The following is a 15957-nucleotide window of genomic DNA, read 5'->3' as shown; positions in this document are numbered from 1 at the left end:
CTTTTCTCCTTCTGGACTTCCTGCCATCCAATATTGGACCCCTAATTTATTATCTTTTTGCCTATTGTTCCTCTCTCTTTGTCCTTTTGTTTTTCTTTTTTCTTTTTTTTTTTTGAGATGGAATGTTTCTCTGTCCCCAGGCCGGAGTGCAGTGGCACAATCTCAGCTCACTGCAGCCTCCGCCTCCTGGGTTCAAGCAGTTCTCGTGCCTCAGCCTCCTGAATAGCTGGACTACAGGTGTGCACCACCACACCCAGCTAATGTTTTGTATTTTTAGTAGAGACGGGGTTTCACCATGTTGGCCAGGCTGGTCTTGATCTCCTGACCTCATGTGATCCACCCGCCTCAGCCTCCCAGAGTGTTGGGGTTGTATACGTGAACCACTGCACCTGGCCTCTTTTGTTTTTCTTTTAAGATTTTCTGCTTCCTTTATTACCTGTTTCCTCCTGTTGATTTGTTCAGATCTCGCCTTAAATGCTACAAGCCTTTCTCAGAAATGTGTGGGAACATTTGACTGGTTGGTTTTTTAAACTTTTTAAAATTTAGTTTTTGACACAGGGTTTTACTCTGTCAATCAAACTGGAGTATAGTGGCGCAGTCTTAGCTCACTGCAGCCTTGGACCTCCTGGGCTCTGGTGATCCTCCCACCTCTGCCTCCTGGGTAGCTGGAACGACAGACGTGTGCCACCACGCTTGGCTAATTTTTGTCTTTTTTGTAAAGACAGGGTTTTACCGTGTTGCTCAGGCTGGTCTCAAACTCCTGGGCTCAAGCAATCCGCCTGCCTCGGTCTTTTCTTTCTTTCTTTCTTTTTTGAAAGACAGGGTCTCGCTCTTTCGCTCAGGCTACGGTGCAATGTCATGATTATAGCTCACTGCAGCCTCAACTTCCTAGGCTCAACTGACCCTCCCACCTCAGCCTTCCAGAGTGTTGGGATTACTTATAGGTGTGAACCACTGCACTGGGCCTGGCTGTTTTTATTTAAGGGTGGGGAACTCAGGAGCTGACCAGGAGTCACTTGTGAGGCCCAGAGACTGATGGGTTCCATCTGGTGGCTAGCTGGTTTTATTCACTGTGGACCCCCATGCCACAATCAGTTTCTGTAGGTCTTTATCTTCACTCTTTATTCTGAAGCAGGGGAGAGGAGAGGGCTTAAGGCTCACCATTCAGGAGGTCAACTTTAATTTCTCTGTCACCCCTCTCCTTGGGGCAAGGGACACCTGGCACCCCTCTGGTAAGTTTGCTTAAGAGAGTAAACCTCAGGGCAGCTGCTAGATGCTGGTAAGAACCTGGAGTTTCCATTTTCCGTACAGACTTCCAAGCAGTCTCCCTGTTATCAGCCCCCATCCCCAGATTCCATGCTGTGCCTAATTCCTGAACCTTCCTGGGGTTCTCTGGGGCAAACGGAGAACTTGCTCCACCCCCACCTCCCTGCATTTCAGTGTCACCCGCTTCCTCCCCATGAGATCGTTGACCGCTCCTGTACTTGCCTCTGTCTTTACCTGTTGTGATTTGGGGTGACAGTTGGAGCTCTCCCTGCATCCAGGTTGGAGAACGTGCTTGTACTTCTCATTCTTGGTGTTTGGCATGACTTTTGAGAGGAGTAGGAGAAAAATGTCATGGCTCTGCCATCTTGAAGTCGCTTTGATCCTCAAAAGCACTTCATACTCTGTTTGTAGTGACCTAGTGGAAGTGGGTCATTTACCCCAGTGTAGAGAGGGGTCCAAGACAGGTCTGCTGATGACATAGGACCTCAGTTAAAGAGGTTTTGTTTTCCTTTTATTTATTTGTATATATTTTTTATTTTTTTGTGACAGAGTCGTGCTCTGTCTCCCAGGCTGGAGTGCAGTGGCACGATCTCGGCTCACTGCAACCTCCGCCTCCCAGGTTCAAGTGATTCTCCTGCCTCAGCCTCCTGAGTAGCTAGGATTAGGTGTGTGCCACCATGCCCGGCTAATTTTTGTGTTTTTAATAGAGGCGGGATTTCGCCATGGTGGCCAGGCTGGTCTCGAACTCCTGACCTCAGGTGATCTGCCTGCCTCGGCCTCCCAAAGTGCTGGGATTACAGGCGTGAGCCACTGCGCCCAGCCTGTTTTACTTTTAAAGATGAGGTCTCGCTGTGTTGGCCAAGCTGGTCTGGAACTCCCAGCCTCAAGTGATCCTCCAACCTTGGCCTCCCAAACTGTTGGGATTTACAGATGTGAGTCACTGCGCCCAGCCATAGCCCCCACCTTTGGCTAAAGAGTTTTATGTGGAGGCCACCCTAGCGTGATGCCACTCCACCTGCTGAACACACACACAGGTTTCTGTCAGACCACACCTGACCAGCAGCCCTGAAGTGACCTTGGCATCCATCCCACCCACTCGTGTTTCCATTTCCTGACCTTGTACATGGGCCAAGTGTCCCCAGCACCAAGTAGCTCTGCAGCAGGTGTCTTCAGCCAGGCTTTAAGGTTTGTCTTTTTTTTTTTTTTTTTTTTTTTTAGACAGGGTCTCGCTCTGTCTCCCAGACTGGAGTCCAGTGGTGCAACCACTACTCACCACAGCCTCAATCTCTCGGGCTCAAGCGATCCTCCCACCTCAGCCTCCCGTGTAGCTAGGACTCCAAGCACATGCCACCATGTCTGGTTAATTTTTAAAAATTTTAGTAGGCCAGGTGCAGTGGCTCATGCCTGTAATCCCAGCACTTTGGGAGGCCGAGGCAGGCGGATCACCTGAGGTCAGGAGCTCAAGACCAGCCTGGCCAACATGGCAAAACCCTGTCTCCACTAAAACTACAAAAATTAGCCAGGCACCTGTAATCCCAGCTACTTGGGAGGCTGAGGCAAGGAGAATTGCTTGAACCCAGGAGGCAGAGGTTACAGTGAGCCAAGATCGCACCACTGCACTCCAGCCTGGGCAGCAGAATGAGACTCCATCTCAAAAAAAAAAAAAAAAAATTGTAGATAAGGTCTTGCAATGTTGCCCAGGCTGGTCTCGAACTCCTGGGCTCAAGTGATCCTCCCACCTCAGCCTCCCAAAGTGCTGGGATTGCAGGTGCGAGCCACCTCACCGAGCCTTCGGCTGACTTTCTGAATGCTGCTGTTTACTCCTCACAGACCCCTCCCCAACTGAAATCTCTGCTTTTATTAGGTAAAATTAGGATTCTTATTTTTAAGTAACTGTGGTAGCCATAGAACAAAGGGCACAGAGGCTTTTTCTTTCATTTTTAAGTATAATTAATGATTTAATTAATTTATTTTTTTTTTTTTGAGGCAGAGTCTTGCTTGCTCTGTTGCCCAGGCTGGAGTGTAGTGGCATGATCTTGGCTCACTGCAACCTCCGCCTCCCAGGTTCAACAATTCTCCTGCCTCAACCTCCCAAGTAGCTGGGATTACAGGCGTGTGCCACCACGCCCAGCTAATTTTTGTATTTTTAGTAGAGACAGGGTTTCACCATGTTGACCAGGCTGGTCTTGAACTCCTGACCTCAGGTGATCTGCCTGCCTCGGCCTCCCAAAGTGCTAGGATTACAAGCATCAGCCACTGTACCTGGCCTGTTTTTTTGTTTTGTTTTGTTTTGAGACAGGGTCTTGCTCTGTCGCCCAGGCTGGAGGGCAGCGGCGCGATCTCAGCTTACTGGAGGGCAGCGGCGCGATCTCAGCTTACTGGAGCGCAGTGGCACCATCTCAGCTCACTGCAGCCTCTGCCTCCCAGGTTCAAGCGATTCTCCTGCCTCAGTCCAGAGTAGCTGGGATTACAAGTGTGTGCCACCACGCCTGGCTAATTTTTGTATTTTTGGTAGAGACGGGGTTTCACCATGCTGGCCAGGCTGGTGAAAGCAAGATCTTCAAGAAGTATTTGTACTCCCATGTTCATAGCAGCATTATTCACAATAACTGAGAAGTGGAAGCAACCCAGGCGTCCATCAGTCAGAGGAAAGGATAAGCAAAATGCGCACACACTCTCGATGGGATATTATTCAGCCTTCAGCAGGAAGGAAATCCTATCACATACTACAGTGTGGAGGGACCTTGAGGACATTATGCTAAGTGAAATAAGCTGGTCATGAAAAAGCAAATCCTGTATGATTTCACTATAAGATACCTAGAGTAGTCAAATTCAGAGAGACAGAAAGTAGAACCCTGCTTGCCAGGGCCTAGAGGGAGCGGGGAAGGGGAGTTGTTGTAGAGTTTCAGTTTCACATGATGAAAACGTTTTGGAGATGATTTGCGGTGATGGTAGCACAACACCCTACCGAAAATGTTTAAGATGGTCAATGTTATGTGTATTTCACCACAATTTTTAAAAAGTCACCAGGGGCTGATGACCTTTAAAGAGGCTCTCCAGATGGTTGCTGGCCCCTGGGCTCTTCTTTGAGACTATTGAATCTTTAACTCTTAGGTTTCACGCTATGATAAACAAACCAACAACAACAAGAAAAGTGTGGCTCATGTCTGTAACCCCAGCACTTCGGGAGGCTGAGGCCAGTGGATCACTTGAGGTCAGGAGTTCAAGACCAGCTTGGCCAACATGGTGAAACCCCGTCTCTACCAAAAAATACAAAAATTAGCCGGGCGTGATAGCACATGCCTGTTGTCCCAGCTACTGGGGAGGCTGAGGTGGGAGGATTCCTAGAACCCAGGAGGCAGAGATTGCAGTGAGCCAAGATCGTGCCACTACATTCCAGCCTGGGTGACAGAGCGAGACTCCATCTCAAAACAAACAAAAAGCAAAGTTGGGGGGAAACAAGAAGGGGGGGACTCTTGCCGAGTCTCAAAGATTAAGAAACAACAGAAAAAAAGTGGTCACATCTGGAGCCAGGATGTCCAGCCACTTGTCCACTGAGTCCCCACCCCGCTGCCTGGGACCCTGGGGTCTCTGGGCTTCCCTCCCCTCTGGGGAGGAGAGATTGTACAACCCCAAGCCTTGCAGAGTGGAGCAGTGCCACATCTGGCCTCTAGAACCAAAACAAATCTGGGTCACTTTTTAAAAAAAAGAGTTAGAAATTGGTCTTCCCTTACCTCCCCTCACTGTCGCCCCAGCCCTGCAAAGAGAGGGCACCACTGCTCTCCATTTGTAATCTGGGCTCATAGGCACTCAGACCTAGAAGGTGCATGGGTCTTTATTTTACAGATGAGGAGATGGAGGCCCAAAACAGGGGGTGCAAGGAGCAAGGTGCATAGGGTCACACAGCTGACTGGGAACGGAGCCCAAATGCACCCTGGTTCTTTACACCCCTCCTCCTAAGAGACAGCTGTGTGCTGGAGTCCCATAGGCAATGAGCAGGGCTGTCAGCTTCAGTATCACTGCCTCTCCTGCAAGGGGACAGGAGAGTAAGACCAGTGACTGCCTGGAGGGGCCACAGCCAGACTAGAGGAACACAGCCAGCAGGTGAAGTTTATCTTTAGGTATCTCTCTGCATTCCTCTGCCCTTCAGCATCTCATGTCATCCTCAGCACAGAGCCCCGTTTCAGGAACTCACACTCAGACTCCAAGATGGAAATTGGTACCTTTCTAGGGGTTTACAGAGTCCAGTGCTGAGCATCAAGAAATGAATCTCAATATGTACAACTGTTATGGATCCATAAAAATTAAAAATCAAAAAAAGTAAAATAAAGTGTAAGAAATGAATCTCAGCTGTTGGAATGCTACTCATCATAGCCCCTAAGTGAAGGAGAGATTTCAAGGTTATTGCTAAGGAAGGGCATTCCCGAAGTCCTTAAATCATGATTCCCAAACTTGGGTTATTCATGTTTTATCTGCACAATTATTACCATACTTGCATTCCACTTGTACAGATATTTAATATTTCTTTATATCACCTTAGCTTTTGAATTTAATTTACATTATTTTATTATAGAATCTGTAATATATTATTATATTATTGTATATTAAAAGGAATTGCTATCACTACTATATATGGAACACCGGATTCACTTGCCATAAATAGAAGGTAGCTATAAAAAGATATAAAGGGGCCGGGCACAGTGGCTCACACCTGTAATCCCAGCACTTTGGGAGGCCGAGGCAGGCAGATCACGAGGTCAGGAGATCGAGACCAGCCCGGCCAACATGGTGAAATCCTGTCTCTACTAAAGATACAAAAAATTAGCTGGGCATGGTGGCACGCACCTATAATCCCAGCTACTTGGGAGGGTGGGGTAGAATTCCAAGGTCAGTGACACACTGGCAGGACACACTGGGGGCCTCACAAAGGAGGGGCTCAGCAGGAGAGCCCACCCTTCACTCCTGCCTCTGTCTCTTCTCGGCAAAGCCCAGGCATTTCTCTCTCTTTTTTTTGAACTCTCTTTTTGAGATAGGGTCTCACTGCAGCCTGGACCTCCTGGGCTCAAGCAATCCTCCTGTCTCAGCTTCCCGAGTAGCTGGGACTACAGGCACGTACCCATCATGCCCGACTCATTTTAACATTTTTGTAGAGATGAGGTCTCTCTAAGTTATCCAGGCTAGTCTCAAGCTCCTGGGCTCAAGCAGTTCTCCCACGGTGGCCTCCCAAAGTGCTGGGATTACAGGTGTGAGCTACCACACCTGGCGAAAGTTCTTATTTTTACTACTCTGGTTGAATCACAAATATTTTCTGTTTGGTCATTTGTAAAATGCAGCTATTCGGGTATCCCACAGGAGTGCTGTAAGGACAGGACTGAATAATGACTAGAAATGCATTTTTTCCACCGTGGTATGTGATTGTCATGGGTAATTAACACTGAGCCCTGGTGGGTGAGTGAGCTGAGGGGCTATAGGGACAGAGCACAGTGTGCACAGAGCTCTGGGAAGACACAGGTGCAGTCGGTGGCCTGCAGACCCCTTCCATTGGATCATTCCATGTGAAGGGGAGTCGGGGCCGTTTGGAGGTAGCAGAGTTCAGGGTGGCAGCCAGGCCCCCAAATAAGCCTCACTACTCTGGCTTTTTTTTTTTTTTTTTTTTTTTAATGAAAAGGAGTCTCGCTCTGTTACCCAGGCTGGTGTACAGTGGTGCAATCGGCTCACCGCAACCTCGGCCTCCCAGGTTCAAGTGATTCTCCTGCCCCAGCCTCCTGAGTAGCTGGGATTACAGGCTACCACCACCACGCTGGCTAATTTTTGTATTTTTAGTAGAGACGGGGTTTCACCATGTTAGCCAGGCTGGTCTCGAACTCCTGACCTCAGGTGATCCACCCATGTTGGTCTCCCAAAGTGCTGGGATTATGGGCATGAGCCACCGCACCCGGCCTCCTCTGGGTTTTTCAGGAGAATCTGCTGCCTCTACTGCAGCCACGCCTTTAAAAAGTGGGAAAACCAGCAGGCAAGAGGTTGCAGGTGGCTTGACCAACCTCCCTGTGCCCTTCTAGGTACCAGGATCATCTATGACCGGAAATTCCTGATGGAGTGTCGGAACTCACCTGTGACCAAAACACCCCCAAGGGATCTGCCCACCATTCCCGGGGTCACCAGCCCTTCCAGTGATGAGCCCCCCATGGAAGCCAGCCAGAGCCACCTGCGCAATAGCCCAGAAGATAAGCGGGCTGGCGGTGAGTGTCGGGGCTTGGCCAGGCTCTACCTTGGGAAAGGGAATGTATGAGGCTCCTGGAGTCCATCCACTGGGGGGAATTCCAGGGAGGAGGAACAACAGGGACTCTGCCCTACCCTCTAAGGAGCAGCTCAGAGCCCAGAGGGTGAGAGTAGGGGTGGGGAGGTTGAACTCTTCATTGGTAGCAACTTTCCCCCTGAAAGGGGCCCAGGCACCTCAGGAAAGGTGATCTGGCACCTTTGGGTCATGTAATTAGCGGGGAGTTTGTTTGAAATGGCAGCGGCTGCACATAGCAACTTAAGCATGTGCCTCTGTATAATTGTCTCTGAAGCATTTCCACTTGGAACACATCCATGATGTTTGTGGTGCAAGAGACAAGTTATCAAAGACACAGTGTACTTGTCCTTTGGGAAATTATATGTCTACAAGATAAGAAATACATCCGGGATGCCTCCTGTTGGGCTGTTGGTCCCCTAGTGGATCTTTATGAAGGCAGGTAGAAACAATGCAGCCAGTTGTCTCTGCCGATTTGACATTTGGTAGCTGGGTCCTTCCTGCTGTCCCCACCTCCCGAGTAATTAGAGCAGCCACTGTGGTAGTGGTGTAAGTGAATGCACTCTTTGTGGCATCCTGACTGGCTTGGCAGAGTGTTGGAGTTCTCTACTGCAAGATGATGCAGCGTAAGCACTTCCGGGCAACTATAATCAGATTGGAACCCGCCGACCCTTCACCCGGAAGGCCGTACCCCAGGCCCAGACAGGAAGCAGCAGGGACCTCAGCTGGGCTGGCTCTGCTGACAGCAGCAGAATTAATCTCCCCAGGGCCTGCAGGACATGATTCATAATTACCTTGGGAACCTCACAGTACAAGACAGACAATAGTTGCCTGTGTCTTAGTCTGTTTTTTTATGGCTGTAACTGAATGCCTGAGACTCGGTAATTTATGAAGAAAAATGGTTTATTTCTTACAGTTCTAGAGGCTGGGAAGGCCAAGGGCATGGTGCCAGCATCTGCTGGGCTTCTGGTGAGGGCCTCCTGCTGCATCATAACATGGCGGAAGGCATCACAGGGCAAGAGGGGCACATGAGAGAGAACCAAGCTGCCTTTTTATAACACTCTTGTGATAACTAGCCCACTCCTGTGGTAACCCATTAATCCAGGAATGGGCTAATCCATTCATGAGGACAGAGCCTTCATGACCCAGTTACCTCTTAACGGCCCCAACTCTTAATACTGTTACATTGGGGATTAAGTTTCTGTATGAATTTCAAACCATAGCATTCCAGCCCTGGACCCCCCAAACTCATGTCCTTCTCATATACACATATATTAATTTGGTCCCCATATCCCCAAAGACTTAACACGTTGCAGTCCTAGCTCAAAAGTTCAAAGTCCAGAATTTCATCTGAATCAGACAAGACTCACAGCATGATTCATCTCAAGCTTAATTTCCTTCCAGCTGTGAGCCTGTGAAACTAAACAAGTTATCCACTTTCAAAAAATAGGGGCTGTCCCTGGCCCCTAAAAACATCAGCTGGTGGCCAGGCACAGTGGCTCATGCCTGAAATCCCAGCACTCTGGGGGGCTGAGGCAGGATGAATACTTGAGGCCAGAAGTTCAATACCAGCCTGGGCAACAATGCAAGACCCCATCTCCACATAAAATTTTAAAATTAGCCAGGCATGGTGGTGCATGCCTGTAATCCCAACTACTTGGGAGGCTGAGGCCAGAGGATCATTTGAGCCCAGGAGGTCAAGGCTGCAGTGAGCTATGATTGTGTAACTGCACGCCAACCTGGCCAAGAGAGTGAGACCCTGTCTCTAAAGAAAAAAGCAAAAACAACAAAAGAGTCAGACGAAATGATATAGTCTGGATATTTGTCCCTGCCCAAATCTCATGTTAAATTGTAATCCCCAGTGTTGGAGGTAGGGCCTGGTGGGAGGTGTTTGGGTTGTGGGGACAGATCCCTCACAGCTTGGTGCTGTCCTCATGATAGTGAATGAGTTCTCTCGAGATCTGGTTGTTGTAAAGTGTGGGAGCGCCACTCCACCCTCTCTCTTGCTCCTGCTTCCTCCATGTGACATGCCTGCTCCCGCTTTGCTTTCTACCATGACGATAAGCTCCCTGAGGCCTCCCCAGAAGCCAAGCTGAGGCCGGCGTCATGCTTGTACAGCCTGCAGAACCGTGAGCCAGTTAAACCTCTTTTCTTGGCTGGGCACGGTGGCTCGCCCCTGTAATCCCAGCACTTTGGGAGGCTGAGGAGGGTGGATCATCTGAGATCAGGAGTTCGAGACCAGCCTGGCCAACATGGCAAAACCCCGGGTGTACTAAAAATACAAAAATTAGTTGGGTGTGGTGGTGGGTGCCTATAATCCCAGCTACTCTTTTGGGAGGCTTAGGTAGGAGAATCGCTTGAACCCAGGAGGCGGAGGTTGCAGTGAGCCGAAATTGGGCCACTGCACTCCAGCCTCGGAGACAGAGTGAGACTCCATCTCAAAAAAAACAAAACAAAACAAAAAAAAAAAAAACTTATTTTCTTTATAAATTACCCAACCTCAGGTATTTCTTTATAGCAATGAAAGAATGGCCTTATATACCAGGCATTCACCCATTGTTGACCTGGCCCTCTGTCCCCTCTCTCCCCAGGTGAAGAGTCACAGTTTGAGATGGACATTTAAAGCACCAGCCATCGCGTGGAGCGCTACCAAGGGGCCCCTCAGGGCCTTCCTGGGAGGAGTCCCACCAGCCAGGCCTTATGAAAGTGATCATACTGGGCAGGCGTTGGCGTGGGGTCGGACACCCCAGCCCTTTCTCCCTCACTCAGGGCGCCTGCCCCCTCCTCTTCGTGAACACCAGCAGATACCTCCTTGTGCCTCCATTGATGCAGGAGCTGCCACCCCAAGGGGAGTGACCCCTGCCAGCACACCCTGCAGCCAAGGGCCAGGAAGTGGACAAGAACGAACCCTTCCTTCCGAATGATCAGCAGTTCCAGCCCCTCGCTGCTGGGGGCGCAACCACCCCTTCCTTAGGTTGATGTGCTTGGGAAAGCTCCCTCCCCCTCCTTCCCCAAGAGAGGAAATAAAAGCCACCTTCGCCCTAGGGCCAAGAGTTGGGCCCCGTCTGAGCTTTTTTCAACTCTGTTTGGTAACTAACACCAGCTGCTATCTGTACAGTGCTGCTGCTTTTTTTTTTTTTTTTGAGACGGAGTTTCACTCTTGTGGCCCAGGCTGGAGTGCAATGGCGCAATCTCAGCTGATTGCAACCTCCACCTCCCGGGTTCAAGCAATTCTCCTGCCTCAGCCTCCCAAGTAGCTGGGATTACAGGTGCCCGCCACCACGCCCAGCTAGTATTTTTTTGTATTTTTGTAGAGACAGGGTTTCACCATGTTGGCCAGGCTGGTCTCAAACTCTTGACCTCAGGTGATCCACCCGCCTTGGCCTCCCAAAGTGCTGGGATTACAGGTGTAAGCCACCGTGCCCAGCCTTGTACAGTGCTTCTAAAGCGTGGGCCTGTCCTTATTTGATTCTGACTCTGATCCTGTGGGTAAGTAGAACAACTGTTATCCTCACTTTACAGCTGAGAAGACTGGCACAAGAACAGGTAAAATCGTGCAGCTGCTGAATGGCGCATGGGACTGGATTTGAGTCCTGCTACTCTTTTTTTTTTTTTTTTTTTTTTCTGAGACGAAGTCTTGCTCTGTCTCTCAGGCTGGAATGCAGTGGCACAGTCCTAGCTCACTGCAGCCTCAAACTCCTAGGTTCAAGCAATCCTCCTGCTTCAGCCTCCTGAGTAGCTGGGACTACAAGTTCACACCACCACCTGGCTAAGTTTTTTGTGAGTAGAGATAAGGTCTTGATATGTTGCCCAGGCTGGTCTTGAACTCCTGGTCTCAAGTGATCCTCCCACCTCAGCGTTCCAAAGTGTTGGGATGACAGATGTGAGCCACCACGCCCAGCCCATACCCTGGTATTCTTGATCTCTTGTTTTTCAGTAGCGAGGCAGCTGCCTCGCTTCTGGGCTTTCTCCCCCTTCTCTCAACCCCAAGCCTGTCGAGTTTGGCACCTTCCCGTCAGGGCCCATTCCATGCAAGAGTCAAAGGGAAGAGCCCCTGCCTTGGCCAGTGTGGCATCTGATCCACGAGCACTCGACCTTTGCCAATTGATCGCTTTGTGTGAGCTGTCATGTGTGGCACAAACACAGACAAGCTCTCTGCCTTGAAAATTTCATTGAAATGTAAGATTTGCCCGAAAGTAAAGGTAGCATAGGCTGGGCACAGTGGTTCAAGCCTGTAATCCCAGCATTTTGGGAGGCTGAGGTGGAAGGATTGATTGAGGCCAGGAGTGGGAGACCAGTCTGGGCAACGCAGTAAGACTCCGTCTCTACAGAAAATTTTTTAAGTAGCCAGACATGGTGGTGCACACCTGTGGTCCTAGCCACTCAGGAGGCTGAGGTGGGAGGAACACTTGAGCCCAGGAGTTCAAAGCTGTGGTGAGCCACGATTGTGCCACTGCACTCCAGTGACAGAGTAGAGGCTTCATGGAGATGATGCTACAGCTGGACCCTGGGAATGAGTGGGTTGGGGGAGGCAGGGGCCCATTGTTGCCAAGCTCAGATGGTCTTGGGGAGCTGGGGTGTTCAGGGAAGGGACATAGTAGCCTGCTTTGGTCAGAGCAGGCAGTTTGTATGGGTGAGAATGACTTTAACAAATGGCCAAAGAAGGGTGAGGTTTCTGAAGGTCTTGAATGCTAACTAGGCAGAGATCTTTGCTGAGAAGCAATAGGAATTTCTCATTACAGGGTATGCTGGTGGGTGGGTGGCCTATGAACAAGAGGCAGTGGCTGGCATTTACTTAACAAGCTCCGAGCACATAGCACTTGTCCACCTGCTGTTTGGAGAGCAGCAGACCTTCAGTGGCCAAGTTGCTTGCTTGGCCTTTTCTATAGCTGGGTTGCAGCCCCCTTCCCTCACAAGGACTGAAAGCAGCTGAGTCCAGGTGCATGGTGATGTGTGGCAGGCCTGGCCTTTGGCACGTTGCCTCCAAGCACGCAGCAAAGTCTGTCCGTATGGATGGAAAAGAGAGGCTAGGGATGGGCCACCACTGGTGCAAAGAATAATGACAGCTTCAAGTAGGCTCAAAGGAGAGATTGGGTCAGACTTCCCAATCCTGTAACTTTCCAATAAAAGCATCATGCTCCAAGGCCAGGCACAGTGGTTCCTGCCTATAATCCCAAAGGGAGGTCAAGGTGGGAGGATCACTTGAGGCCAGGAGTTCGAGACCAGCCTGGGCAACATAGTGAGACCCCATCTCTACTACCAAAAAAATTCACAAATTAGCTAGACATGGTGATGCACACCTGTAGTCCCAGCTGCTTGGGAAGCTGGGGAGGGAGGATCACTTTAGCTCAGGAGATCGAGGCTGCAGTGAGTTATGATCGCACTACTGCACTGCAGCCTAAGCAACAGAACAAGACCTTGTCTCTTAAAAAAAAAAATGTGGCCAGACGAGGTGGCTCATGCCTGTAATCCCAGCACTTTGGGAAGCCAAGGTGGGCAGATCACTTGAGGTCAAGAGTCTGAAACCAGCCTGCCCAACATGGCAAAACCCCATCTGTACTAAAAATACAAAACTTAGCCAGGCGTGGTGGTGCACGTATGTAATCCCAACTACTCGGGAGGCTGAGGCACGAGAATCGCTTGAACCTGGGAGGCGGAGGTTGCAGTGAGCCGAGATCGCACCACTGCACTCCAGCCTGGGTGACAGAGTGAGACACTGACTCACGGAAAAAAAAAAAAATCTCACTCTGACATCCCACCAGAGGTCTTGCCAGCCTACAGGTCCATTTCCCTTCTTGGTCTTACGTCTCAGGGTCTAAGAGACAGGTAAATAAGTCATTAAAAAATGATTTATCTGATAGTTCAGGGGCCATAGTAAGATAATTTTTCAGGCTGAGCATGGTGGCTCATGCCTGTAATCCAGCATTTTGGAAGGCCAAGATGAGGATCACTTGAGGCCAGGAGTTTGAGACCAGCCTGGGCAACATGGCAAGACCCCCATCTCTATGAAAAATAGAGATAAGAAGAAGAAATAGGTGGGCAACATGGCAAGACCCCCATCTCTATGAAAAATAGAGATAAAAAGAAGAAATAGAAGTGTGCCCCTTTCCCACTGAGCAAAAGCATCCTCCTGAGGACCCCAGGTGTGTTTTGAGTGTCAGTTCTGGCCGGGTGCTGTGATGTGGCCATGATCGACAACACAGTCCTTGTCCACAAGGAAGTTAGAATCTTAAGGAAAGCGAGACTGTTGTGGTCCAGCTGAATATGCCTGTGCATTGAGACCTAAAGCTCATAGAGATGCTCACTCTAGGGGACCATCACAGTTTGGCCCCTGCCACCCTCCAACATCACCAAAACCACTGTTGTTGCATTTGGGGAACACTCTGACAACTGTTGGACAGATACCACATGCCAAGACCCAGAAGAGACAAATGCATGTTTTTAGCTATGTTGTGTGTTCTCAAAGAGCTTACAAGCTGATCAGGAGACGAGAAGTATTCCAAGTAGTAAATGGTCATTGGAAATACAAAGCAATACTTATGTGCTTGTCCATTGAATGGAGGGGAGGCTGTGCATGTCCCAAGTTAGAGGAATCCGAGGTTTGAGAAGCCTTCACGGAGGAGATGTGGCTTGATAGGACTGATAGGATTCCTGTGTCATGAATGGCGTAAGGTACAGGAGCCCCCAGGAATAGGTCAACTGGAGAAATGTGGACGCTGTTAGGCTTTCTGTGCATGAATGAAGAGGCTGGCCTAGCAGTGGAGATGGGAATGGGCTGTATTGAGAAGAAAGACTGACACCCTTGGGTGAGGTAGAGGGAGGAGGGATGTGTTGAAGGTTTCTGTTCCAGGAGATCCAGGCAAGAGGTCAGAAAGGAATTGCTGGTTTAGGAATTAAGCAGAGTGAACAGCAAGGAGACCAAAGATGGAACTGTGGGGAATGTTCCCAGTGAGCATGAGTGGAGTGTGGGGAGCTGAACTGCTGGTGATTTTCCAACCTCCAGGCTGCTATTGACACAGCTGTGGGCATCGCTCCAACTCCCAGGTAGCCAGACAGGTATCGACCAGGCCGCCTTTTTCCTGGCGCCTTTCAGTGCGACATCTATCAAGATGACTCAAGGAAAAGCCTAAGGACATGTGGCCAATCAAGAAGGCTCATACTTGGCTGGGCACGGTGGTTCACGCCTGTAATCCCAGCACTTTGGGAGGCTGAGGCAGGCGGATCACCTGAGGTCAGGAGTTGCAGACCAGCCTGACCAACATGGAGAAACCCCATCTCTACTAAAAATACAAAATTAGCTGGGCGTGGTGGCGCATGCCTGTAATCCCAGCCACTTGGGAGGCTGAGGCAGGAGAATCGCTTGAACCCTGGAGGCGGAGTTTGCAGTGAGCCAAGATCACGCTGTTTGCACTCCAGCCTGGGCAACAAGAATGAAACTCCATCTCAAAAAAAGAAAAAAAAGAAGGCTCATAGTCTTGCCACCTAAAAACCAGTACTTCCAGAAGGGTGGGATTCAGCAAAAGACTCCAAGTGGTCTTTTGCAGGTAAATCCAACCTCTGGTTTTTTTGTTTTGTTTTGTTTTTTTGAGACGGAGTCTCACTGTCACGCAGGCTGGAGTGCAGTGCCACAATCCCGGCTCACTACAACCTCTGCTGCCCTGGTTCAAACAATTCTCCTGTCTCAGCCTCTCAAGTACCTGGGACTACAGGCATGTGCCACCACGCCCAGCTAGTTTTTCTACTTTTAGTAGAGTCAGGGTTTTGCCATGTTGACCTGGCTGGTCTCGAACTCCCAGCTTCAAGTGATCACTGCCCTCGTCAGCCTCCCAAAGTGCTGGGATTAAAGGCATGAGCCACAGCTCGGGCCCCAACTGAACTCTGATTTAACAAGCATTTACTAAGCGTCTAGTAAATGCTAGATCTTGAGGCAATACAAGAGAATTTTTAAACAAATGCCTGAGAAAATGTGACATAATCCAAGGAGGCATGATTAGGTACAAATAAATGGAGTGATAAATGTGACAGGTCAGCAAGACAGGGACGATCAGTGACAGTGGGAAGAATATGTAGACTATGGAAGAAATTGAAGTTGGGCGCACTGATTCACGCCTGTAATCCCAGCATTTTGGGAGGCTGAGGTGGAGGTGATCTCTTGAGGCCGGGAGTTCAAGACCAGCCTGCCCAACATGGTGAAACCCTGTCTCTACTAAAAATACAAAAATTAGTTGAGCATGGTGGTGGGCGCCTGTAGTCCCAGCTACTCGGGAGGCTGAGGCAGGAGAATCTCTTGAACCCAGGAGGTAAAGGTTGCAGTGAGCCAGGATTGCACCACTGCACCCCAGCCTGGGCAACAGAGTGAGACTCTGTTTAAGAAAAAAGAAAAAGGACTGGGTGCAGTG

At 49.7% G+C, this 15957-nt stretch overlaps 1 protein-coding gene across 1 annotated transcript in view; it reads left to right on the top strand.

Annotated features, from left to right (window-relative positions):
- Positions 1-10611, top strand: part of EIF4EBP1 (eukaryotic translation initiation factor 4E binding protein 1) — a 30009-nt gene extending 19398 nt beyond the window's left edge. The window contains exons 2-3 of the mRNA XM_004046895.5: positions 7326-7505; positions 10150-10611. Coding sequence (XP_004046943.1) covers positions 7326-7505; positions 10150-10181 — 212 coding nt within the window. The 3' untranslated portion in view covers positions 10182-10611. The remainder of the gene's footprint in view (positions 1-7325; positions 7506-10149) is intronic.
- The last annotated feature ends 5346 nt before the right edge of the window (positions 10612-15957 follow it).

Source organism: Gorilla gorilla, chromosome 7 (assembly GCF_029281585.2).
Source record: "Gorilla gorilla gorilla isolate KB3781 chromosome 7, NHGRI_mGorGor1-v2.1_pri, whole genome shotgun sequence".
In the NCBI taxonomy this organism is placed as follows: Eukaryota; Metazoa; Chordata; class Mammalia; order Primates; family Hominidae; genus Gorilla; species Gorilla gorilla.
The sequence above is the reverse complement of the archived record's forward strand: the minus strand, read 5'-3'. Positions and strand labels throughout refer to the sequence as shown.